This window comes from Schistocerca cancellata, chromosome 11 (assembly GCF_023864275.1).
Source record: "Schistocerca cancellata isolate TAMUIC-IGC-003103 chromosome 11, iqSchCanc2.1, whole genome shotgun sequence".
NCBI classification, from domain to species: domain Eukaryota; kingdom Metazoa; phylum Arthropoda; class Insecta; order Orthoptera; family Acrididae; genus Schistocerca; species Schistocerca cancellata.
The window spans coordinates 50,057,723-50,085,687 of record NC_064636.1 but is presented as its reverse complement, the minus strand read 5'-3'; the positions used below and the strand labels follow the sequence as shown (position 1 = coordinate 50,085,687).

Genomic DNA, 27,965 nt, shown 5'->3' with positions numbered 1-27,965 from the left:
GCATAGATTCTGAGAAATCAGTACCCAGAACAACCACCTCTGGCCATAATAATGGCCTTGATACAGCTGGGCATTGAGACAAACAGAGCTTGGATGGCGTGTACAGGTACAGCTGCCCATGCAGCTTCAACACGATACCACAGTTTATCAAGAGTAGTGACTGGCGCATTGTGACGAGCCAGTTGTCAGCCACCATTGACCAGACGTTTTCAATTGGTGAGAGATCTGGAGAATGTGCTGGCCAGGGCAGCTGTCGAAAATTTTCTGTATCCAGAAAGGCCTGTACAGGACCTGCAACATGCAGTCGTGCATTATCCTGCTGAAATGTAGGGTATTGCAGGGATTGAACGAAGGGTAGAGCCACGGGTCGAACACATGTGAAATGTAATGTCCACTGTTCAAAGTGCCGTCAATGCAAACAAGAGGTGACCAAGACGTGTAACCGATGGCATCCCATACCATCACGCCGGGTGATACGGCAGTATGGCGATGACGAATACACGCTTCCAATGTGTGTTCACCGCGATGTCGCCAAACACGGATGTGACCATCATGATGCTGGAAACAGAACCTGGATTCATCCGAAAAAATGACGTTTTGTGATTCGTGCACCCAGGTTCATCATGGAGTACACCATTGCAGGCACTCCTGTCTGTGATGCAGCGTCAAGGGTAACCGCAGCCACAGTCTCTGAGCTGATAGTCCATAGCACGACGTCCCGTATTACCCTCTTGAACCCACCGATTCCATATTCTGCTAATAGTCATTCGATCTCGACCAATGCGAGCAGCAATGTCGCAATACGATGAACCGCAATTGCTATAGGCTACAACTCGACCTTTATCGAAGTCGGAGACGTGGTGGTACGCATTTCTCCTCCATCACAACAACGTTTCACCAGGCAATGCCGGTCAACTGCTGTTTGTGTATGAGAAATCGGTTGGAAACTTTCCTCATGTCAGCATGTTGTAGGTGTTGCCACTGGCGCCAACCTTGTGTGAATGCTCTGAAGAGCTAATCATTTGCATATCACAGCTTATACTTCCTGTCAGTTAAATTTCGCATCTGTAGCACATCATCCTCGTGGTGTAGCAATTTTAATGGCCAGTAGTGTATATTATATCAAACCTTGTATGTGTATCAGATGTTTGCATTGAAATGGGTCAAAAAATACATAAACAGCATAGGACGTTGACAAGTGCTGTCAGGGAAAATACATTTAATTTACATAAGCCATTGCAAATAAAACAAAAACATGAAACTACAATAAAAACAAACACAAAGTGAAAAGCATACTAAAAGGATCACTGCAATTTAAATATATAAAAGTAGTCTATCTTGCAAAACTCATTCAATGAATAACATGTTTTATCAATTAAATATTTATTTTTTTCATTTTTAAACTACAGACCTGACCGCACTTCAAAGAAGTAGCACTAAGCATCTAGAACCAGACAACTTGTCTGGCATAGAGGTAACAAATTATATACACAATCTTCCCTTGTGAGTCATTCTCTTAATTCCTGAGATTAGGCTTCACACACAAACAGAAAAATACATGGGGGACTTTTAAATTATGTATAGATATGTAGTTCATTTGTATGGAGTTTACTTCTCTATGGAAAGATAAATTGAAAAGGAATAGTCGTGAAGCTGCTGAAAAGCAGATATGGTGGAAAATGATAAGAACAAGCTGGACAGAAAGAAAAACCAACAAGGAAGTCTTAAGGGAAAAGAAATGGCCTGGCATTAAAGGCCAGTGGAGTCATATATTAGTAACAGAAAACAAAGGTGCACATTATCAAGTACACAATAGGAATAAGATTAGATTCAGAGTGAGTAAACATTAAATATGCTCCTGTTCTAGGTTTATATAAATTATTTACCCAGGACATTGGAAGACTCTTCAAAAACTGTCACATATGTTGATGACAAGAGTATATTCATAAAAAGATGAAAACACACCTATACCACACACATCCAGGAGAATAATGGAACAGGATTACAACTGGTTCACAGCCCATATCTTGACCCCCAAACTTGCAAAAACTCATATTATGCAGTTCCAAAAACTGTCCTACAGGTAGCAGAAGTAGAGATTAATGATCACACATTGGGCCACATTTGAAGTTCCTGCACATCCAGATGGATAATAAACTATGGCTGCCTCAGCATGTGATCAACTCATGCAAAAAAACTCAGTTATGCCTGCTTTGCACTTACGAATCACTCTCACTGTGTTGACGTGTATACAAGTTTTCTAGCACGTATTTGTGAACTTGATTCATTTCTGTCCTATTATATAGCCTTCTGATTCACTGTAGCAAAGGTAAGGAAAGTGTTTATCCTCCAGAAGTGTGCAATAAGAATATTGTGTAAACTTGAATAACAGGACATCTTGCAGAAGCCTCCATAGCAGGGTGCCTATTGGTCAGAGAAGTCATGAGAAAGTCATGAAAGTGAACAAATGCCCATGAAAGTAAGGAAAAAGTAATGGTGCAGTTATAGAAGGGAGTGCTTTTGTGGCGGCGTTCGTAGCGACAAACACTTCGCTGTAGAAACGGCTTACGAAATCACCGCCACACTTTTAATAGCGGGCCGACCGGTCCGCTGGAACAGTGAACAGAAAGATGAAAACCCAAACACTCTGATTAAATAAAAGTCGGTACTTATCTTTATTAACGAAGATACAGAACCACAGTAGTGAACTCCGTGTCTACAGAAATCTGTCTAGTTCGAGTCGGAGCGGCTAGGTCAGCGTCGGCTGACGACAAACAACAACTCTGCTGTGATGAACACACAACTGACTAGCAAGTACACAAATCGGTGGCGAGTATACAACTGAGCGGCGAATACAGAACTGTCCTAGCGCTCGCGACTCCAGCGCTTAAGAAGCCAGAAGCCAGCGGTGGCGCGCACAGACCTGCGGCGATTTCCTGTATCGCTGGCGCTGCTTATGCGGACGGCGTCCGGACTTTGATGCTGCCAACCTTTTGGCAGCGGGCTCGGTTGGCATTACTGGATAGGATATAACAGGTGCCAACTTAGTGCTACTCTAAAAAATGTTGTATCCAGCAGTCCATTTAATAAACAGTAATGCATAACTATACATTTTATAAAGATTTACCCAAACTCTTACAAAGTCTCTGTTATCTGTAGGGGACTGGGATGTCCATCTGTGCAAGCCAGGTTACCACAGCCTCTGCTACTGACATTTGGAACCTTGAGGGTCAGGTGCAGAGAGGGAAATTTGGAAGTGTTACTTTGTTAACACAGAGCTATATGAGATGCATACACCAAGTCAAAATGAGGTGTAACCTGTAGTTCCGTCCAAGATAATACTGCCATCTAATGTGTCACTAGAGAAGTATCAGAATAACTGTTTCTGTTATTCTGTTCCCCCCTTCTTCTGCTTAAATCTCATTAATCAGTACCTTTTTCGGAAAGGTATTTTTTAAGGTTTTTCATAACTAATATGAAACTATTGTAATTCTAATCTCTTATGGAAGATGTTAATGATGATCAGAGTAAAATCAATTTCTCACTAGCCAAAAAGTTACCCATGCTTTACGAGGGGTATTTGAAAAGTCTGTGCAAAGTCCAAGAGATGGGATCACCAGCGTGTATTGAGGTCATGTTTAGTTAGTAGCATCTTTGGAAAGAATGCACACCAAGTTTCAGCAATATTGGTCTATTTCTTTGTGTTTGGTATTCATGTGAACAAGGAAGTCAAGTGATTATTCAAAACGGGCGAAAAAGGATTTCGTATGGTGATTAGACACTACTTTACGAAAGCCAAAATGCCTCAGAAGACTAAAGAGAAGCTTGATAAACATTATGGTGACTCTGCACGTTTGACTAGAACAGTCTATAAGTGGTTTCAAAATTTTCGGAGTGGCCATATGGGCACAAGTGATGCTGAATGTTCTGGGCACCCTGTGGAATATACGGCCCCAGAAATCATTGATAAAATCCATGATATGGTGATGGATGACATAAGATTAAGGTTCGTGAGATTGCTAGTGCTGTGAGCATCTCGAATGAATGAGTACATAATATTTTGAATAAACATTTGGACATGAGAAAGCTATCCGCAAGATGGGTTCCATGATTGCTCATGCTGGGCCAAAAACGGAATCATGTGAAGTGTTGCAAGGATGGTTTGCAGCTGTTCAGGAAGAATCCACAGGACTTTAAGAATCGTTTCGTCACTGTGGATGAAACATGGATACATTACTATACTCCTGAGACATGGATACATTACTATACTCTTGAGACATGGATACATTTCTATACTCCTGAGACCAAGCAACAATATAAACAATGGGTTACCTAGGGAGAATCTGCACCAAAAAAGGCGAAGACCATTCCTTCGGCCGGAAAGGTTATGGCGACTGTCTTTTGGAATTTGCAAGGGATAATCCTCATCGACTATCTGGAAAAGGGTAAAACTATTGCAGGGAAATATTATTCATCATTATTGGACCATTCGAAAACCGAGCTGCAAGAAAAACACCGGCGATTGGGCTGCAAAAAAATCCTTTTGCATCACGACAATGCACCATCACGCCTACCAGCAGCTGTGGTCACAAAATTAATGGAAATAGGATTCAAACTCGTTTCACATACCCCCTATTCTCCAGACTTCGCTCCCTCGGACTACTATTTGTTCCCCAATTTGAAGAAATGGCTGGTGGGACTAAGATTTTATTCAAACTAGGAGGTAATTGCAGCAACTAATAGCTATTTTGCAGACTTGGACAATTCCTATTATTCGGAAGGGATCAACAAATTAGAACAGCGTTGGATGAAGTGTATAAGTCTAAAAGGAGATTATGTGGAAAAATAAAAAAGATTTACCCCAAATAAATGTAAGTAGTTTTTACATTTGCATGGTGTTTTCAAATGCCCCTCGTATTATTAGTATATAGTACCCTCCCCATTTTTTTGTTTTGTTTGGGGGGGGGGGGGGGGCGGGGGCACAAAACTGCTACGCTCATAAGCACCCATTCTGTGGCTTAGTGAAGGGTAAAAAAAACTGAAATTTAAAACAGCAGCAATGGGAGCAAACCTCAAGAAGGAGGGAAACTAAAAATGGAAGGGAATCTTAGAAAATTGCTATTGAAGGGGGCTGTTTTCTCAGAAAAGAGCATTAAATGAAAACTCAAGGATGCGATCAGCTGAGCGCGCGTCATCTGCTAAAAGGGAAGATATATCAGGCGACAGCTGTAAATGGGCACACAGTGGATTAAAATAGCGGCACTGAAGTAAAAGGTGTCTCACTGTCCACAATTGAAAGCAGTAGGGGCAAAGTGGGGGAGGATCACCACTTAAACGATGTCGATGGCTAAAAAGACAGTGCTCAATCCAGAGTCTAGTTAAAATTACCTCCTCCCAATGACAACGCTGGGAGGAAGAGGTCCAAGCACAGGGAAGAGATTATATGTCCTGTAACTTATTATTGGGAAGTGCAGACCAATGTGTGTGCCATAAAAGAGCAACACGACAACATAAAATGCTATGTAGATTGGCAAAGGAAACCATGCGAACGGCGGGCCAAGGAAGAGAGATGGCAGCCTTTGCCGCTATATTAGCAGCCTCATTCGTGGATACCAGTGTGCCCTGGGATCCAGAGGAATGCCAAAGAGATCCCCCCCCCCCCAAGTGGAGCATGTGGAGGCAGTCCTGAATCTGGTGGACCTGAGAGTGGATGGGATAAGAGCTTGGAAGTTGAGAAGAGTGCTGAGTGAATCCCAGTATATAATATACTGTATCCGCTGATGATGACAGATGTATTGGACAGCTTGGAGAACAGCATAGAGCTCCGCAGTAAAAACTGAGCACTGGTCAGGAAGCCAAAATCTAGTAGGGATGGCACCAACAATATACCGTATTTACTCGAATCTAAGCCGCACTTTTTTTCCGGTTTTTGTAATCCAAAAAACCGCCTGCGGCTTAGAATCGAGTGCAAAGCAAGCGGAAGTTCTTAAAAATGTCGGTGGGTGCCGCCACAACTTAGTTCTGCCACCGAATATATGTAGCGCTACACAGGCATCCTTTGTAGGCACAAAGATAAATACTGGCACCAAAACCTCTGCGTCAGTAAATAAATTTAAAAAAAAAAAGGTGGAAGACAAGCTTTTTTTCTCCGCGCCGAGTTTCGACCACTGCATTTTCATACATTGTCCAACGAAGTAAATACAAATTCCGTATTGTTCATCTTCGAATGTAGTAGCATTTCAATGTACTACGAAAACCCGACTGGCAAGAATGTTTAGGATGTTTGTCAATATGGCCAACTCTACGTTCTGAATTTTTTCCTATCTGTGAGAAGAGATGGTTGCTAATAGGAACTTTTATAAATTGTGAATCACATGCAGTATTCTCGTCACCATGAGAATAATACGAACATAAACATTTTGCCTTGTTCTGTTTCGTGTTTGCTGCTATCTCATTTAAATCCTGTCTGCGTAATAAACCACAAAACTAGAGTGAGACAACAGCAAACGCGGAAGAATATACATATCGTGTCTTGTTTATATTCGTATTATTCTTATGCTAAACAGTGATACAGTCAGAAATGAAGCGAGCAATTGACTAGATTTTTAAATCTAAGGTGACTCTAATTTCTGTGCAGAATGTAATGTACAAAAGAGGCGCCTGCAAAGATTTTCAAACGGAGAAAATTTTTCGCTAAACTCTCGTTCAGAACATCTTCTATCATACGCAGTCTATTATTTGGTTCTTGTTGATCATTATCAAAGAAAGCAGCAGTGTAAGTAACAACAAGTAGCAGTCTCTTGCCATTGTTTCGCTAATGAGACGATTCCTCTCTCTCCCTTTTTTTTTTTTATTTGTAAGCGGCGGTAGCGCGCACAAAAGCAAGCCATGCCGCGATCGGCGACAGGCCGTAAACACGCAGTATCGGAGTATGACAAACAAAGCATGACACAGTACAGTAATGCATATTCATCGTAGAGTGACGTAAACACCTATAACAAAGAAAACTGCGCTTATCAGATCAAAGAAAAATAAGCAATCAATTCAAAACAGACGAAGCACGTGAAAAAGGAAGGGTACCCGTATAAATACGGACGGAGCGCCTGACGCATAGCAATGGCTACCTGGTAAAGCTTAACTGCTAAGCTTACGACTCGAACCAAACTACTGTAGCTGTATCGTCATTCATTCGACCTAAATTGTCTCATATTACAGTGGACCAACTTTGTTTCGATTTGGAGATGCGGCCTAAAACTTTTCTCTCCCCTTGAATTTCGAGTCTCAAATTTCAGGTGCGGCTTAGATTCGGGAAATTTTTTTTCCCTTGATTTCGAGTCTCATTTTTCAGGTGCGGCTTAGATTCGAGTGCGGCTTAGACTCGAGTAAATACGGTAGGCACTCCTGACATCAAAGGTGGTCTTGGGGCCATCAGTGTAAATAAATATGGCATCCTCCATTTGTGCGCATAGAGCAGCAAATACCCAATGATAAACTATGAGGGCAGGAGGGGGGGGGGGGGGCCGGGCCGGGGGGGGGGGGGGGGGGGAGGGGGGGGTACTATCCTTGGGAACCTGACAAAGGTCACAGAGAAGGCAGGTCCAGGGGCAAAGCCAAGGTGGCATTGTACCCCCATTTGTCAAGGAAATTGGAAGGAAAGGGAATGTAGCAGGTGACAGAAGTGGGCTCCCAGTGGTAGTAGAGAGGCAGGGTGACCCGCATACTCTAAATCCGTGGAGGCGTCAAAAAAAAGGACATGTGTCAGATGAGCAGGCATAATGACTCAGAAGGACAGCTTGCTGATTGGACAGTGGAGGTTCAGCAGTCTCAGCATAAAGGCTCTCCACAGGGCTTGTGTAAAAAGCTCCAGACGCTAAATACAATCCACAGTGGTGGACAGAGTCTAGATGCTGAACAATAGATGGTTGTGCAGAGTAATAAACTATGCTTCCATAGTCCAATTTCGAGGTGCAATAGAGGCGGAGGAGAGCCACTCTGTCCATTCCCCAGGAGGTACCACTCAGATCATGGAGGGTGTTGAGGGACCTTGTAGTTGTATTTGCTGTTTGCTGTCTAAGTTAGTTTTCTTCAAGCCACGTGAGATTTTACTGTATTACACAATAAAAATAGCACAACACTATTAATGTACTGTGATTGAAATGAATGCTATAAGTATATTTTAAAAAATCAATTTTTGAGAATATAGTGTAACTGAATAGATGAAAAATCCTCTCACCTAGCAGCAGGAAAACTCATGTATAAAGGTATTTTAAATGTGTTTATATGTGTCTTCTCCTGCCGCCACTTGGTGAATGTTATAAATAGTCTGATTTGTAAAAGTAAGAAGATAATCAACCACAAGTGTTTTACTGTGACACTTCTTCACTTCATGTGGTGAATATGGCTTTGAAAATAGCTCATATTAAAAGTAATTGGAATGCTCATGAATTTCTAGGGTAATCTGGTACTTTATGATGGGTACTCTTTTAAGCAGTGTAACCTGCTCAGACATCACTGGGTTTTCTAAGTTTCCTCTCAAATTTTTTTCTTTAAGATGTGTTGGAAATACTGAAGTCATGAAAAGAGCACTTGAACTTATTCTGCATGTGAAGAAGTATGTTGCTGAAGTACATAAAAGACCTCCAGAGACTAGAGACATTGAAAAATTTAAACGTCTTTTAGAACACAACTGTGCAAAACATGAAGTTTCCTGTATCTGTATCAACTGAACCTGAGGAGCTTTTAACTACGCATCTGTCAACTGATTTTTCTCTACCCATTTTTGTACAGAGATTTGTTCAGTTTAATGTATAGCACTGTATCTCGGTTCATAAAGAAAACTTTTATGGAAATGGTGACAACGTCTACCAAATTTTACTTGCTACTGATGTTTCCGAAGCATGTGATTAAGAAACAAGTCATTATGCAGATATTGTATTTGGTGCCATTGCTGCTAGAAAGAAAACACAGAAAGTGATGTCCTTATTTCTTAAAAGTATGCACAGGTACTTTGCAAAGTCTATATCTACAAATTACTGAGAAGACTCCTTTGAAATTAAAGATTGTAGGCAGTTCATGTTTATCACCCTAAGTTATACAGGGCTCGATTCTGAGAAATTCTTGACTGACAATGCATTGGAAGAATTTGTGTCAAAAAACATATGACTCCATCAACAGCTGACATACTGAAGAGCGAATATTTTAAATTTTCTGAGTGTTCAGAAAAACAACTAGAACAATTCAATCCTAAGAAGGATGAACTTGATCATTTTCTGATGAATTTATTGCTAAGTGCGAAACATGACTTCACCAAGTTTGTATAGATGTTATGCATGTTTCATGGAAATGCTGCAGTTGAAAGAGGCTCCTCTGTTAACAAGAGGTTTTACTCCGAAACTTAGAAGACACAGTTGATGCAGAAAGAAGTGCTTACACTGCAACACAATCAAAGATCAATAAAGAATGATTACAGAAAAGGTTATGGAACAATCTGAAGCTTTAGATGTTGAAATTTCAAGTTTCGCTAAGAAATTTAAAGACTGAATTTTTTACAGTGCAATTTTGCACAAATTTTGAACTTTCTTAGTTCTTATACTGTCCTAAGGAAAACTGAAAGGTCTCAGTGCAGTACTACTTTAAAACAATGTGTATTTTAAACAATGTGATGATACGAGGACAGTTCAGAAAGTAATCTCCTTTTGCCTGTAAATAAAAAACTTTCATGGAAAAATGAATTTTGTTATGTCCAACCTGAAACTATGGCCGTTTGCTGGGTTAGTATTTGTCATGGGATTTCACTAATTTACAAATTCCTTTTCCACAAAATCTCCTGCATGAGTGAGTAACCAGTCTTTCACAGCATTTTGGAGTTCATTGTTGTGCTGTGATGCAAACCACTTCCTCATATGAGTGAAGAGATAAAAATCCCTTGGTATCAAGTCTGGACTGTATGGGGAATGACTAAAATTGTCCCATTTGAATTGCTTTAAAATCTCAAGAGTGTTTCGGGCATTGTGACGACACGCTTAGTTATGTACATGCAAAACACCAGGCGTCAGCATACTGTGATGTTTCTTTTGAGTGGCAAGCCTAAGTTTCTTCAAAGTTTCACAGTACACATCAGATGTGATCATCATTTCACAATCCATAAATTCAACCAGCAAAATTCCCTCAGTGTCCCATAGCCATAGTCATAACCTTCCTCAATGACAAAGTTTGGCAGGCTCTGTTTGACCTGCTTGGCGAATTGGTATGGCTCCAAGCGACTGACCGTTGTTAAGTTTTGGCATTTACATTTGCCACCCAATTGTGTGAAGCAGGCAAAAAGGAATACAAACATCTCAAAAATGAGATCGACAGGAAGTGCAAAATGGCTAAGCAGGGACGGCTAGAGGACAAATGTAAGGATGTAGAGGCTTATCTCACGAGGGGTAAGAGAGATACTGCCAACAGGAAAATTAAAGAGACCTTTGGAGAAAAGAGAACCACTTACATGAGTATCAAGAGCTCAGATGGAAACCCAGTTCTAAGCAAAGAAGGGAAAGCAGAAAGGTGGAAGGAGTATATAGAGGGTCTATACAGGGGTGATGTTCTTGAGGACAATATCATGGAAATGGAAGAGGATGTAGATGAAGATGAAATGGGAGATATGATACTGTGTGAAGAGTTTGACAGAGCACAGCTGCAAAATACTAACGCAAATTCTTTACAGATGAATGGAAAAACTGGTAGAAGCTGACCTTGGGAGAGATCAGCTTGGATTCCGTAAAAATGTTGGAACACGTGAGGCAATACTGACCCTACGACTTACCTTAGAAGAAAGATTAAGGAAAGGCAAACCTACATTTCTAGCATTTGTAGACTTAGAGAAAGCTTTTGACAATGTTGACTGGAATATTCTCTTTCAAATTCTGAAGGTGGCAGGGGTAAAATGCAGGGAGCGAAAGGCTAATTACAATTTGTACAGAAACCAGATGGCAGTTATATGAGTCGAGGGACATGGAAGGGAAGCAGTGGTTGGGAAGGGAGTGAGACAGGGTTGTAGCCTCTCCCTGATGTTATTCAATCTGTATATTGAGCATGCAGTGAAGGAAACAAAAGAAAAGTTCGGAGTAGGTATTAAAATCCATGGAGAAGAAATAAAAACTTTGAGGTTCACTGATGACATTGTAATTCTGTCAGAAACAGCTAAGGACTTGGAACAGCAGTTGAACGGAATGGACAGTGTCTTGAAAGGAGGGTAAAAGATGAACATCAACAAAAGCAAAACAAGGATAATGGAATGTAGTCGAATTAAGTCGGGTGATGCTGAGGGAATTAGATTAGGAAATGAGACACTTAAAGTAGTAAAGGAGTTTTGCTATTTGGGGAGCAAAATAACTGATGATGGTCGAAGTTGAGAGGATATAAAATGTAGACTGGCAATGGCAAGGAAAGCGTTTCTGAAGAAGAGAAATTTGTTAACATCAACTATAGACTTAAGTGTCAGGAAGTCATTTCTGAAAGTATTTGTATGGAGTGTAGCCATGTATGGAAGGGAAACGTGGACAATAAATAGTTTAGACAAGAACAGAATAGAAGCTTTCGAAAAGTGTGCTACAGAGGAACGCTGAAGATTAGATGGGTAGATCACATAAATAATGAGGAGGTACTGAACAGAATTGGGGAGAAGAGGAGTTTGTGGCACAACTTGACTAGAAGAAGGGGTTGGTTGGTAGGACATGTTCTGAGGCATCAAGGAATCATCAGTTTAGTATTGGAGGGCAGCATGGAGGGTAAAAATCGTAGAGGGAGACCAAGAGATGAATATACTAAGCAGATTCAGATGGATGTAGGCTGCAGTAGGTACTGGGATATGAAGAAGCTTGCACAGGATAGAGTAGCATGGAGAGCTGCATCAAACCAGTCTCAGGACTGAAGACCAAAAGAACAAACAACACCCAATTGTCAGAATTCTCTTCAAGAAAAACCTACTCCTTCTCCATCGTAGCATGATAGTTAGTCTAAGGCAGAGACCATTCATTTGGTTTTGTGGACATCTGTGAGAAGTTTCAGTACCCACTGAGCACAGTTTTTTCGGTAGGCTAAGTTATCGGTGACAACCTCATACAAAGCTGTAAGAGAAATTTGCAGGAATTGTTCAAAAAGTTCAGAGATTGTGAATCTTCAATTTTCACAAACTGTTTCATCAATTTTCTTGACAAGATCATTACTCACAGCAGAAGGCTCACAACGCCTCTCTTCATTAGAATGTTCTATCACTTTTTTAAAAAATCAGACCCATTGCCACACAACACCTTCACTCATATATTTGGCTGAGAGGCTGCAGTTGGCAGTCTTGTGTGCATGAGGTGTGCTTGCCTGTGTGTATGAATGGTGTGTGGCTCTTGTTTACTGACAAAGACTGTGACCGAATGCTTTTTGTATCTTTTAATTGTGCATGTCTGCAACTTAATGTGTCTTCTTCATGACAAGTAGCAATCTGTCTTTTCCTACATTGTTGAAATTCGTACCTGGAGTTTCCATTAGCCTTTTCATAATATTGTCACAAGTCATATATAGTTCCATTATTCGTATTGGCTTACAGTTTAAGTGACATAGGAATTTTACATTTATCTTTCACTTCAGCCAGCTTCCAAGTTCATTACAAAAATGTTTTTGTCATTGTAGTATTATGTACATTTTTGGGGTGGTGAATCTGACAAAGAGATAATGGAAGAGTCACGAAAAAGACATGAATTTGATACTCTGACAATCAGCAGAATTCCTGTATAGTTACCTAGGGATTCTTACACTTACAGCCCAGTAAATATACTGCCTACGGGTATTTGTGTTTAGAAAAAAAGAGTGAATTTAGAATGAATTCAATGGTTCACAACCACAAACAAAAAAATCACAAATGTAGAAATAGAAATAATTTCTATACAGAGTATGAACCCTCTCTAGGGTTGGGAATGGAAACTTATATTCATGTGCAAAAGTCTAACAGGTTGCCAGTGGACATTAGGCAGAAAATCAAAAATCCCTTAATACTTAAAAACAAAGTAAAAACATACCTTATTAGCCATTACTTGTTCAACACATGAGCTTAGGAATGTAACTCTAATGTTTGTACCAGATAGACCCTGATTTTTCCAGTATATAGACTGCTAATAGTGATCTGTATAAAGTTAAAATGCTTTGTTTGATGTGTTGAATAATGAGACCAGCAGAGTAGTATAGGATGAGAAGCAATTGTTTTATTCAAGGTAGCTGTTTTTCTCCTAACATAAATATGTAATTAATCGAGAATTACTATAATTATAAGTTTAAGTAGATTAGTACTAGTCACAATTTGTTGCTAGTCACTTTATAGAAGTAGCCAGCAGTGGTTGGTCCTGCCTGTTAACACGTTCACTGTCGCTCACACTTACAAGCATCAATAAAAGCCACTAGTCTATTGCTGCTAATGGTTATGAGCATTTCCACCACCAACTAGTCAGTGCAGCAGTTGATTATAGGTGTGTGTGTGTGTGTGTGTGTGTGTTTGTATGTGTGTGTGTGTGTGTGTGTTAACAGTTGTTAATATTCACTTTAGTTTTGCAGCTGTGACCACGTTTTCGTACAAGCAATGAAGTTTCTGGGAACAATTTTCTGCCTACATTTTTTAAAAATTTTATTTTATTTATTTTTAATGTGCTTAATTGTCTGTGAGATAGCTTGTTTGAAATGGCAGGCAACCAATGGACACTGGGACCTTCTAAAGCTAAAAAGTGTAGGAAGAATGAAAAATCCACTGCCGATCAGGTACTGAACATGTTACAAGACAGCAATTTTGAATTTGAAGATAAGAAATTGGAGGAGGATAGTGTTATATCCTAGCCAGTAATGCCAACCGAGCCCGCTGCCAAAAGGTTGGCAGCATCAAAGTCCGGACGCCGTCCGCATAAGCAGCGCCAGCGATACAGGAAATCGCCGCAAGTCTGCGCGCGCCACCGCTGGCTTCTGGCTTCTTAAGCACTGGAGTCGCGAGCGCTAGGTCAGTTCTGTATTCGCCGCTCAGTTGTATACTCGCCACCGATTTGTGTACTTGCTAGTCAGTTGTGTGTTCATCGCAGCAGAGTTGTTGTTTGTCGTCAGCCGACGCTGACCTAGCCGCTCCGACTCGAACTAGACGGATTTCTGTAGACACGGAGTTCACTACTGTGTTTCTGTATCTTCGTTAATAAAGATAAGTACCGACTTTTATTTAATCAGAGTGTTTGGGTTTTCATCTTTCTGTTCACTGTTCCAGCGGACCGGTCGGCCCGCTATTAAAAGTGTGGCGGTGACTTCGTAAGCCGTTTCTACAGCGAAGTGTTTGTCGCTACGAACGCCGCCACAAAAGATAGTTCGAATCTCAAGGATACAGAAACCTACCTTAGTGATGATAATGTGGAGACAGAGCATTCAAATGCATTTTGTAAGAGTGTGGGTTCAGAACATATGGATGATGATGATGATGGTGGTGGTGGTGGTGGTGGTGGTGGTGGTGACGACGAAAATATAGATGGTGAAGAATCCACACTGGCAGATGATGAAGTACACAACATGCAATATCATCCATTTACAAAACAGGCAATGTTTACCATGTCATCCGACTAGCAATGGACCCGTGGATTTTTTAGGCTATTGCTTACAGAAACCATCCTTCAGCATATAGTTGATGAAACAAATGACAATGTTGTGAATGTATTTCTCAGTGACAACACAAAGGACAGGTCTAGGATTCATAGTTGGAAACCTGTTAGTGTACGAAACTACTTGTCTTTTTAGGTATTTCATTACATATGGATTACAAGAAAACCTCTCAATTACACAAATACTGGAAGAAAGATCCTTGGTTTCAAAATAAAGGAATAGTGATGATCATGAGCAGAGACAGATATATGATCATCTTATACTTATTACATTTTGCTACAAATCCACGGACAGGACGCTCAAAACTGAATGACTGATTATATTAAAATATGACCACCCACTAAACTATTTCAACAATAAAATGTGTCAAGTATATTACCCAGGGAAAGACCTATCTTTAGATGAATCGATGATTCTTTGGAGGGAGAGATTGTCTTTTAGACAATATATACACAAAATGAAAGGCATAAATATGACATAAAAATGTAAATGCTAAGCAATCTGGATCATTTTGTAAATAACTGCACTATGTACACAGGAGTGCTTGATGAGATGAGGGGAAAGTCTCATGCTGAAAAGATCATTTTGCATTTGTTGTTGGAGAAACTGCACGGTGGCCATCGTATTTACACGGACAATTACTACAATAGCTTTGCTTTAGCTAAAACCTTACTGAATCTGGAAACATGCAGTACTGGGACATTATAGGAGGAACACTCTCGAGGAAGTAGTATCTGTAGAAATGAGTAAAGGAAACACAAAGGCTTGCTATTTGGAAGATGTGATGATCAGAAAATTTCATAGAATTTCAGAACACAATGGCACAAGTGACCAATTCATACCAGCAAGCAATCTCAAACCTACTGCCAATTGTCAAATACAGTGCAAATGTATCTGGGACTGACTGGCAGGATCAGACACTCATGTTATTTACATGGACAGCAGACCATCTGCTGGCCTGAAAAACTAATCTTACACTTAATTGACATGCTACTTTTCAATTCATATTATTTTTACAACAAATATTTGGGGAGTAAAATAATACTGTAGAATTATAAAATAAAAATAATAAATGTACTACTTCCTCCAATGGAAATTCAAAGAGGTGTGCAAAGCAGACCTCATAATAAAACACACATTGTGCAAAAGCAGGAACCAACTGAAAGGAAAAGGCAAATCATGAGGCAGAGGTGTAAAAAGTGAGCCAGACAGGGTGTGTTCTGACACCCCATGTAATACTACGAGAGTCTGAACAGTTCTTGATACTGTTTGAACTGCTGTATGATAACACATGTTTACTGAGGTTTTTGTTTTACAGTGGATGTTGTTAATATTTCCGAAGAGAGCTATTTTTTATATGAATAATGTCAGATTATATTTTGCATTGATGTTTTACCATTGTTTCAATGTTCTCATTGCCACATTTTTCTGCTTTGCAAAATATGCACATTTGCTTGTTGTTTCAATTGTTTCTTTTCATTGGCGATAAATCAGAGGAGTATGTAGATAGTCTGAAATAATGCTTATGATGCTTACACATTTATCAAAGAACCCAAGTCAGCTGATGCTTATATGTGTTAAACAAGCTGACAGTATTTCAGGTACAGGATAAAAACAGCAAAATTTTTCTCGAGTAATATTTCATCTCATACAACACACAACTTAAGGGTCCTCAAACGAGCAACCGATCACTGCAATTGGGCCCACACGTGTGATCTACAAAGCGATCTGATGTCCACGTGATAGATCGCTGCGATCTGTTGCTTACGTATGGAGCCCTTTAGAAGTTTCTGCCTTGTAGGTTAATAGCTCATCTTTAAGCCTGCAGTGAATTTGTTGACTTGATCCATATCCCCAAAGGCTATCCTTTATGGTGGGATTGACAAAACATAATGAGTGAATGAGTTAATTCATAAATGACGATTTCAAACACTGAAGAACAGAATTATATTCTTTTGTAGAGTTTTGTGTTAGTAATACAAAAAGGTTTCACTGCAAATTATGTCATATCGCCTACACAAAAAATCACATTTCACCAGCGCCACTCACCCAAAACACCCCAGTGCGGCGCCGCCAAATCCCAGATGGGACACCTTGAGACCTGTTGTGCCGAGGTCATTATAGCGCATCGCCCTCACGGCTGCCTCATCGTGGAAACCCGGAACGTAAGTCGGGGGCAGCATTTCTAGCAGGATCTCGTGCTCTGGTGTTTCTGCAAAAGACAAGAGAGACTTGTTGGTGCTTCCAGACTGTGATTACAAATATTGACAATAACACTGCTGTCTTATACAGCTGAGTGACAATTAATTATTTTAATGTATTTATACTAGTAATATTTCAATATATTCACACAAATGTCTTTCCTTTTCTGTATCGTGTACCACTCTCTCAATTGACACTGAGCTTTCTGGATCCGGTCACCACTGTGTGTGTGTGTGTGTGTGCGCAATGATGCAGTCAGATGGATACAGTATTTCTTGATCTCTAAAGAGCATTTAAGTCAGTACCACGTTTCTTAAGAAAATTACAACTGTCGAAGGACTGACTCAGCACACAGGAAAGTCAAAACAAACTTCTGTGACATTAAAAGCAAGGGTGATAACATTAAGAGTGCAAAGGGAATTCCGCTGTTAAATGCAGATGAGAGAGTGGATAGGTGGAAAGTATACATTGAAAGCCTCTATGAGGGGAAAGATTTATCTGATGTGATAGAAGAAGAAACAGGAGTCGATTTAGAAGAGATAGGGGACCCGGTATTAGAATCAGAATTTAAAAGAGCTTTGGAGGACTTAAGATCAAATAAGGCAGAAGGGATAGATAACATTCCATCAGAATTTCTAATTGGGGGAAGTGGCAACAAAATGACTATTCACGTTGGTGTGTAGAATGTATGAGTATGGCGACATACCATCTGACATTTAGATAAACCTCATCCACACAATTCCGAAGACAGCAAGAGCTGACAAGTGTGAGAATTATCGCACAATCAGCTTAAAAGCTCATCATCCAAGTTTCTGACAAGAATAATACAGAAAAATGGAAAAGAAAATTGAGGATGCACTAGATGATGGTCAGTTTGGCTTTAAGAAAGGTAAAAGCACAAGAAAGGCAATTCTGGCATTACAGTTAATAATGGAAGCAAAACAAAAAAAAAATAAAAAAAAAAAAAAAATCAAGAAACATTCGTAGGATTTGTTGACCTGGAAAAAGTGTTTGAAAACGTAAAATGGTGCCAGATGTTTGAAATTCTGAGAAAAATAGTGGTAAGCTACAGGGAGAGACAGGTCATACACAATATGTACAACAGTCAAGAGGGAATAATAAGAGTGGCTGACCAAGAACGAAGTGCTTGTATTGAAAAGGGTGTTTGATGTTGTCCAATCTGTACATCGAGGAAGCAATGATGGAAATAAAAGAAAGGTTCAGGAGTGGAATTAAAATTCAAGGTAAAAGGATATCAACGATACGATTTGCTGATGACATTGCTATCCCGAGTGAAAGTGAAAAAGAATTACTTGATCTGCTGAATGGTATGAACAGTCTAATGAGTACAGAGTATGGATTGAGAGTAAATTGAAGAAAGACGAAGGCAATGAGAAGTAGTAGAAATGAAAACAGTGAGAAACTTAATATCAGGATCAGTGGTCACAAAGTAGATGAAGTTAAGGAATTCTGCTACTTAGGCAGTAAAATAACGAGTGACGGACGGAGAAAGGAGGACATCAAAAGCAGACTAGCAAGGGTAAAAAAGGGCATTCCTGGCCATGAGAAGTCTACTAATATCAAATAATCGGCCTTAATTTGAGGAAGAAATTTGTGAGAAGGTACATCTGGAGTATAGCATTGTATGGTAGTGAAACATGGACTGTGGGAAAACCGGAACAGAAGAGAATCGAAGCATTTTAGATGTGGTGCTACAGATGAATGTTGAAAATTAGGTGGACTGATAAGGTAAGGAATGAGGAGGTTCTGCAAATCGGAGAGGAAAGGAATATGTGGAAAACACTGGCAAGGAGAAGGGACAGGATGATAGGACATCTGTTAAGACATGAGGGAATGACTTCCATGGTACCAGAGGGAGCTGTAGAGGGCAAAAACTGTAGAGGAAGACAGAGATTGGAATACATTCAGCAATTGAGGATAAAGGTTGCAAGTGATACTCTGAGATGAAGAGATTAGCACAGGAGAGGAATTCATGGTAGTGGGCCACATCAAACCATTCATAAGACTGATGACCTTCAGGTGTGCCCCATGGAAATGTGTTGGGTCCCTTGCTGTTTGTGTTGTATATTATTGCCCCTGCAGACAATATTAATAGTAACCTCAGATTTTTCACACACAATACAATTATCTATAAGGAACTGCTGTCTCATGAAAGCTCCACAAATACTCATCCAGATATTGACAGGATTTCAAAATGGTGCAAACATTGGCAACTTGCTTTAAATCTCAGAAATGTCAAATTCTGCACTAAATAATGTGAAAAATATAGTATCCTTTGACTATAATATCAGTGAGTCACAACTGCAGATCAGCAACTCATACAAGCACCTGAGTGTAACAGTTCATAGAGACCTAACGTGGAACACTCACATAAGCTCAGTCGTAGGTAAGGCAGCTGCCAGACTTTGGCTTATTGGAAGGTTACGGGGAAAACGCAGACATTCTATGAAATAGAGTGTTTACAAATTGCCTGTGTGTCCCGTCTTAGAATGTTACTCAAGTGCATGGGGCCCCTATCAAATATCAGTAAACAGCAATATTAACAATACAAAGAATGGCAGCACAAATAGTCACAGGTTTGTTTGACCCACAAGAGACCATCACCAGAATGGTGAAAAATGTGAACTGACAGACACATGAATGTAGATGCAAAAGATAGTGTGGAAGTGTGCTTAGTAACTTCCATGAACCAGCTATAAATGGTGAATCTACTACATATTGCTCCCATAGGGATTGTGAGAACAAGATTAGATTAATTACAGTATGAGGGGGGACCCAGAAGTAACCGGAATCATAATGCTGCACATCGTATACTTGTAGTAGCAGGTTGCGCCACCAGAGGGTTGTAGCAGGAGCTCTACTGAGTCATTCTGCCACGCGGCATCACACAACAGTGAGAATTGTGGTTTCTTTGGCAGTTCTTTGAGTGTGCATACAGTGCAGACGTGACACGAGGAAATGGCTAGTTCTTATGAACAACGTGCAGCAATGAAGTTTCATTTCTTGCTCGGCAAGAACAAAGCCGAAACTGTTGCGATGATTCAGACAGCCTACAAAGACCGTGCTCTTAGTAAAACGCAAGTGTATAAATGGTTTTCTCAGTTTAAAAAGGGAGAAATGGTGGTTGAAGATCAGCCCCATTCCGGTCGACCCTCAACTGCTCGAAGCGAAGACAACATCAACAAAATCCGTGATCTCATCAGTGAAGATCAACACAGGACAATCGACCAACTCGAGAAGTTGTCCTGGAGCTCAATTCAGCACATCTTGACCATCGATTTGGGGATGTGAAGAGTGACAGCAAAATTCGTGCCAAAGCTTCTTACTGGAGATCAAAGGAATCGTCGGGTTTGAGCCTGTCTCGAAATAAAGGACACGTTCAAATATGATCCACATTTTTTCAACAAAATCATTACAGGTGATGAGTCATGGTGCTATGGGTATGATCCAGAAAGTAAACAGCAGTCATCACAATGGAAGTCACCTGGCTCACCTCGACCAAAAAGAGCTCGACAAGTGAAATTGAATGTGAAAACGATGTTGATCTGTTTTTTTGACATCAAAGGGATCGTACACTCTGAATTTGTCCCTGAAAACCAGACAGTAAACCAAAAATGCCACTTGGAGGTTATGAAATGGCTTCGCACAAGTTTGTTGCGAAAACGCCTGGCTTTGTGGGATTCTGGCGTGTGGTTCCTGCACCACGACAACGCTCCCTCGCACTCGGCTCTCAGCGTTCGCCAGTTTTTGGCCTCGACGAAGATGACTACCTTGTCCCACGTGCCCTATTCGCCAGATTTAGCACCCTCAGACTTCTTACTATTCCTGAGGATGAAAAGAGACTTGAGAGGGAAGCGTTTTACGGATGTGGAAGACGTAAAATGCAATGTCATGAAAGTGCTAGCAGGTATCAAAGAGGACAAAGATGCATTGAACACTGGAATGAACATTTGGACAAGTGAATTAATGCTAATGGAGAGTACTTCGAAGGAGATTAAGGTTGTATTTGAAAACAATAAAGTATATGCTTTCTAAAAAGAAATTCCGGTTATTTTTGGGTCCCCCCTCGTATGCTTGTGGCTTTGAAGCACTTGTTTTTTCCACAGTCCATACATGAGTGGAACAGGAAAAAGCCCCAAGTCCGTACTGTCAGAAGTACCCTCCTTTATCCACTTTACCACAGAATATAGATACTGATGCAGATTCTTGAGAGCTTGGAAGCTTTTCAGTAGGAGCACAAAGAGAAGATACACGAGCAGAAATTCACTCTTTTAGCACTGCTGTAATATGTCTTCATGCAATCTGAAGTCACCATGGAGGTGGAAGAAATAACTCCTTGTCTATAGGTCACTGAGCTTAAAGAGCTATTGTATCTAACAAGAAGTCAGAGATAATGAAAAACTCTGCACTCTACCAGCTGTTGGCCTTAACAATAAATATGATCCAAAAATAGTTGACTCCAAATACAACAAAATTATAAAAAGGTGCAACAGTTAATACACTCCAGATCCACAGAGAAAATAAAGTTTACCGCCAGGACATACATAGGTAGGATGTCTGACAAAATTGAAGATTTTTTTGAAACAATGATATAAATATCTCCTTCAAAATGATAAATAACATTGAAAAACAAATACCATAGAGAAGAGAACAAGTATGAACACTCAGGAGGTCATTTGAGTGGAATGATTTGTACAACCAAAATCAGGACTGATGGGAAAGGTACCTAAGTATGTGCACTTTTTAAATGGGCTGGTTCATTCACTTCAGTAATGTACAATTACCACAACATGATTAAAGTGACCAGCAGATTCTGATATTCTGTTTGCCTTGGTGAAATGCAATTGCTGAGCTGATGTACCATACTTTTGCTTGACTTTAAAGTGCCGTTCAAAACCTGCAATCTCTACTGATGACATAAGAATACTAATCAAGGGTCCAAGCTGAATCTCAGCAGACACAGCTCACATGATAACCAAACAGGCCTACATTTGGTACACAGCTAACATTTTAACCCGTAACTCACAAGGTGTGGTCTCTCAGACCGCACGAGAGTTTTCGAACTCACGCTCCGAGGTCAGTTCTGGTGGAATGTTTCAATACACACTCCACCCTCCTTAAACTGCCAAATATACAATATGAACTATCAATTGCATTACAGTCTTATTTTTTTGTTGTTGCCATATGTCGACATGCGTCAGTGTCTCCTAAACTGCGCCTTGTGAACTAAACACCTGTTTTCTGCAGTATAGTATGAAATGTGGTCACAGGAATGTGTATACTTTAATGATATTAAGCTTGATGAAATTGTTAGGTGGCGGTTAGAGGAAGATGTCAGTGGTATAGATTAAGAAAAAGGTAAAAAAGACGACGATTTTGCAATACCCAATTCTGCTAACAAACAAGAGGATCATTCAGAAGAACTTCAGGTTAGTGATGAGAGACGCCTTTCTGTTTCTCGAAAAAGAATTTATAGTGATAGTTAAAAATCAAATGTGTTATGAGTGGTGGTAAAGAAAAATGTAGATCCCAGCATTGAGCAACAAACCCTAGAATTTAGTTCTGAGTGAAAATTTACTGGCTATAGAGATATTATATAATTTTTTTTCAGAATGTAAAATTCAGTTCTCGATAGTTTGTTGTTGTGTACTATTTAAATATCTATACAAAAGTACGTGATTTTGTGTGATACAAAGCAAAATACTGTGGGCTTTATTTAGCGCAATAAAATCTACCAGGAGTATTGAAAAACACTTAAATAATTGTGAAAATAAATGTTATACAACTTCAGTTAAAATTTTCAAGTGATTTACAACTTAAATTTCAGTTTAAACATAGGAGTCCCATTGACCACACTTTGTAGTATATTTTACAGAAAAGTCACCTTTCGAGTTCAAGGGTCAAGTCTAAGTCTCACAAAGACTCATATTGTTTTATTTCAAACCAGTAATATTGACCTGTAGGTACCAGAAGCAGATATTAATGGTCATATACTGAATGACGTGCAGAGTCTGAATTTCCTCGGGGCCCCACTGAATAACAGATTAAAATGGAGTCAACACATGGATAAACTAACCATGAAGCTCAATTCAGGATGTTACTCCATTATAAGCATTTCCCAATGTGTTTACCTAAAGACAGGAGAGTACTCTTATCTCTTTTATATAAAAGACAACGTATTGACCATTTGACTCATCACCGTCCAGCCCAAACCGCAAAGGGTAGAAACTTGAAATTTGGAGACAGTGTTGATCTTATACTGTACACCTCATTTAAGAAGGCATTTTTTTTTTAAATTCCACCCCTAATAGGGTAAAATGCAGATAAAAGGTTTTTGAAAAATATCTTGTTATTAATGCAATTTTGAAGCTAGAAATACGAAAATTGATATTTGGTTTCTCATCTGAAATAATGAAATATGTTTCAGCATTTTTGGAAATTTAACCCTCTTGGGGATGAAACAACAAGTGAAAGTATTTTTAAAAAAAAAAATCATTGTTAAAGAACTACTAAAGCATTTTTAAAGCTACATTTATGAATACTGGTATTTGACTTCTCAGTTTGAAATAAAAAAAGCAAGTGTTTCAGTGTTTCTGGAAATTCATCCCTAAGCGGGCGATTCACTGACCCATCATCACCCAGCATAAACCAATATGGATGGAAACCTTGAAATTTTACTATAGGCATTATTTAGTACAGGGTTGTTCAAAATTCCACCCCTAAGGGGGTGAAATAGAGCATGAAATACTTTTTGAAAATCTGTCATTACTAAGGCAACTTTGAAACTAGAACTACAGGAATTGGTATTTGGTTTCGCAGTCAAAAATAAAAATATGTGCTTCAGCATTTTTGGAAATTCAACCACAAAGGGGGTAAAATAATGGAAGAACAAAAAAAAATTTTTTAATAAATCATTATCAAAGAACTACTAAAGCATTTTTAAAGCTACATCATTGAAAATTCGTATTTGTCTTCTCAGCTGGAAATAAAACATATGGGTCTCAGTGTTTCTGGAGATGAAAATTTTTATGAAAATATTTCATTATGAAAGCATTTTTAAAGCTAAATCTAAGAAAATCTGTATTTGGCTTCTTGGATCAAAATAAAAAATAAATGTTTCAGTGTTTTTTGCAAATTCAACCCTTATGGGGGTAAAGTGGGGGAAGAAAATTTTTATGGAAATATTTCATTACAGAAGTATTTTTGAATCTAAATCCATGAAAATTTGTATTTAGCTTCTCAATTAGAAATTAAAAAAAAAAAAAACACGTTTCAGTGTTTTTCGGAAATTCAGCCCCTAAGCGAGTGAAGTAGAGGATGAAATTTTTTATGAAACTCTTTCATTACATTAAAACATTTTTAAAGCTACATCTATGAAAGTTTTTATTTGACTTCCATGGAAGTATGTGTTAGGGGATAAAAGTTTGTATGAAAATGTCACCACAAGAACTCAAAAGGCTGGGTCAGCAAAGACCTCTGACTCTAGCTACCAGAATTGCTTTTTGGTCAACAGTACATTCAGAAAAGGCCATTCTTCTATGGTCTTAATTAGCATACAAAGCTTAGAAGATGTTGCAATCTGTGAACAACATAGAAATTCGATTAAAGAAAAACGAAAAAGTATATGCGCAGATCATACAATATATGTGAGCAAAGTGGTGGGTGCTAAGCTACTTTTGTATATTTTCACTTGCTGTTCTACGGAATTATCTCCTGGGACAGTATGCAAAGTAAATAAAAAGTTTATTCAGCACAAGCGAGCATTAAGAATATTGTGTAAAGCAGATATCCGTACATCTTGCAGAGGTCTTTAACACATTTTGTTGCTGATAATAAAAGCCTCTTTCAACTGCACTGCAATATCCACTGTTAGAATACGAGATACAAAAATAATTTTCATGTAGAATTTGTCTTTTTATCCATAGTTCAAAATGGAATTGTGTAATCTAGTGGGAAGACTTCAACAAGCTCCCATCTAACATAAAGCAAGAAATTGGGAATATGTACCACTTTAAGAGGAAAGTAAATAACACATCCCAGTTTCCACTCTTTCTATAAATTATCCGAATGTATAGGGGACATCGTTTAAATATGTGTGTATAATGTGAGCGGTATGAAATGGAACGAGCATGTGAGGTTTGTGAGTGGAAAGCCGACGAATGGTCGACTTTGGTTTACTTGGAGAATTCTAGGACAGTGTGGTTTATCTGCAAAGGAGACCACATATAGGACATTAGCGTGACAAAGGCTTGAGTACTGCTCAAGTCTTGTGATCTGTACAGGTCAGATCAAAGGAAGACATCGAAGCAATTCAGAGGTGGGCTCTTGTGCACTACTGGCCATTAAGATTACTACACCAAGAAGAAATGCAGATGATAAATGGGTATTCATTGGACAAATATACACTACTGACCATTAAAATTGCTACACCAAGAAGAAATGCAGATGATAAATGGGTATTCATTGGATCAATATATTATACTAGAACTGACATGTGATTACATTTTCATGCAATTTGGGTGCATAGATCCTGAGAAATCAGTACCCAAAACAACCACCTCTGACTGTCATAACGGCCTTGATACGCCTGGGTATTGAGTCAAACAGAGCTTGGATGGCGTGTACAGGTACAGCTGCCCATGCAGCTTCAACGCGATACCACAGTTCATCAAGAGTAATGATTGGCGTATTGTGACGAGCCAGTTGCTCGGCCACCATTGACCAGACGTTTTCAATTGGTGTGAGATCTGGAGAATGTGCTAGCCAGGGGAGGCAGTCGAACATTTTCTGTATCCAGAAAGGCCCGTACAGGACCTGCAACATGCGGTCGTGCTTTATCCTGCTGAAATGTAGGGTTTCCCAGGGATCGAATGAAGGATAGAGCCACGGGTCGTAACACATCTGAAATGTAACATCCACTGTTCAAAGTGCCGTCAGTGCGAACAAGAGATGAACGAGACGTGTAACCAATGGCACCCATACCATCACGCCGGGTGATACGCCAGTATGGCGATGACGAATATACACGATTCCCATGTGCGTTCACCGCGAAGTCGCCAAACACGGATGCGACCATCATGATGCTGTAAAAAGAACCTGGAGTCGTCTGAAAAAATTACGTTTTGCCATTCGCGTACCCAGGTTCGTCATTGAGTACACCATCGCAGGCACTCCTGTCTGTGATGTAGCGTCAAGGGTAACTGCAGCCACGGTCTCCAAGCTGATAGTCCATGCTGCTGCAAACATCATCGAACTGTTCGTGCAGATGTTTGTCGTCTTGCAAACGTCCCCATCTGTTGACTCAGGGATTGAGACATGGCTGCACGATCTGTTACAGCCATGCGGATAAGATGCCTGTGATCTCGACTGCTAGTGATACGAGGCCGTTGGGATCCAGCACGGCGTTCCGTATTACCCTCCTGAACCCACCGATTCCATATTCTGCTAACAGTCATTGGATCTCAACCAATGCGACCAGCAATGTCATGATACCATAAACCCCAATCGCGATAGGCTACAATCAGACCTTTATCAAAGTCGGAAATGTGATGGTACGCATTTCTCCTCCTTACACGAGGCATCACAACAACGCTGCTGTTTGTGTATGAGAAATTGGTCGGAAACTTTCCTCATGTCAGCGCACTGTAGGTGTTGTCACGGGGCCAACCTTGTGTGAATGCTCTGAAAAGCTAATCATTTACATATCACAGCATCCTATTCCTGCTGGTTAAATTTCGCATCTGTAGCACGTCATCTTCGTGGTGTTTGCAATTTTAATGGCCAGTAGTGTATATGTTACTGATAGGTTCAAACAACATGCAAGTGTTACAAAGACACTTTTGGAACTGAAATGGGACTCTCTGGAGGGAAGGCAATGTTCTTTTGAGGGACACTATTGAGAAAATTTAGAGAACTGGCACTTGAAGCTGACTGCTGAACGATCCTGTAGCCTCCAATATACATTGTGTGTTAAGGACCACAAAAATAAGATATGAGGAATTAGGGCTCGTATGGAGTCATGTAGTCATTTTTCCCTCATACTATCTGAAAGATAGACACTAGAAGATCATAGAGGCAACAGAGGCCTTGTGACTCTGGAATGGTTGGTCGCAATCTGTGGTCTAGGCACCATCCGAGGGGAATGTGGGAGGAAATACTTGGGGCACATTCCAAAGAAAGGGGATGGAGATCCCGGCCAGGGAATCATTGAACAGCGATTGCATAAGAAACCAGGAGTTGGCTCCTTCGTATTTGTAGAGGGGGAACCCCTGCTTCTGCGAGGAGACAATCGAAAGGACTGGTGCGAAATGCACTGATAGCCAGATGCGTCCCACAGTGGTGAACAGGATCAAGTATTTTCAGAGTGGAAGGAGCCACTGAGCCATAAGCCTGACAACCATAATCTAGTGAGCACAAAAACAGAGCATGCTAAAGATGGTGAAGAGTAGCACCATCTGCACCCCAAGATGAGTGGGCCAGGAGGCTGAGAGCATTAAGCTTCTGCATGCAGGTAGTCTCCAGGTGACAAATATGGGGCAGCCACATCAACTTTTTAGCAAAAAGGAGGCCCAAGAAAAGGGATTGTGCTACAACATCTAGGTCCTGATTGCCTAAATAAAGTTCTGAATAGGGGTTTACTGTGGGTTGATGGCAAAAATGCATAACCAACATTTTGAAGGGAGGAAACTGGAAGCCGTGGGAAAGGGCCCATGCAGAGGCATACGGTATGGTGCCTTGCAGCTGGTGTTCAGCAGAGCAATGAAGGGGAGCTGCACCAGATGCAAAAATTGTCGACAAACAACACTGGGGTAACCAGAGGCCCAACAGAGGTTACGAGCCCATTGATGGATATGAGGAAGAGTGCAACACTTCACACAGAACCCTGTGGGATACTGTTCTCCCAGATCAAGGGTTCTGTGTAAATTGCCAATTCTAATCCAGAAGAGCTGGTTCGATAAAAACCCATGCAAAAAATCAGAAGTGCGTCGCAAAAGCCCCAGTCGTGGACGGTAACTAAAATGTGACAGCACCAAGATGTGTGGTATGTCTCGTGTAGGTCAAAGAACACCACAACAAGCAGTCAGCAG

At 40.1% G+C, this 27,965-nt stretch overlaps 1 protein-coding gene across 1 annotated transcript in view; it reads right to left on the bottom strand.

The window, feature by feature from the left end:
• LOC126108799 (uncharacterized) overlaps nucleotides 1-27,965 on the bottom strand; it is a 235,245-nt gene that overhangs the window by 183,296 nt on the left and 23,984 nt on the right. The window contains exon 2 of the mRNA XM_049914161.1: nucleotides 16,705-16,867. Within this exon, the coding sequence (XP_049770118.1) occupies nucleotides 16,705-16,838 (134 nt within the window). The 5' untranslated portion in view covers nucleotides 16,839-16,867. The remainder of the gene's footprint in view (nucleotides 1-16,704; nucleotides 16,868-27,965) is intronic.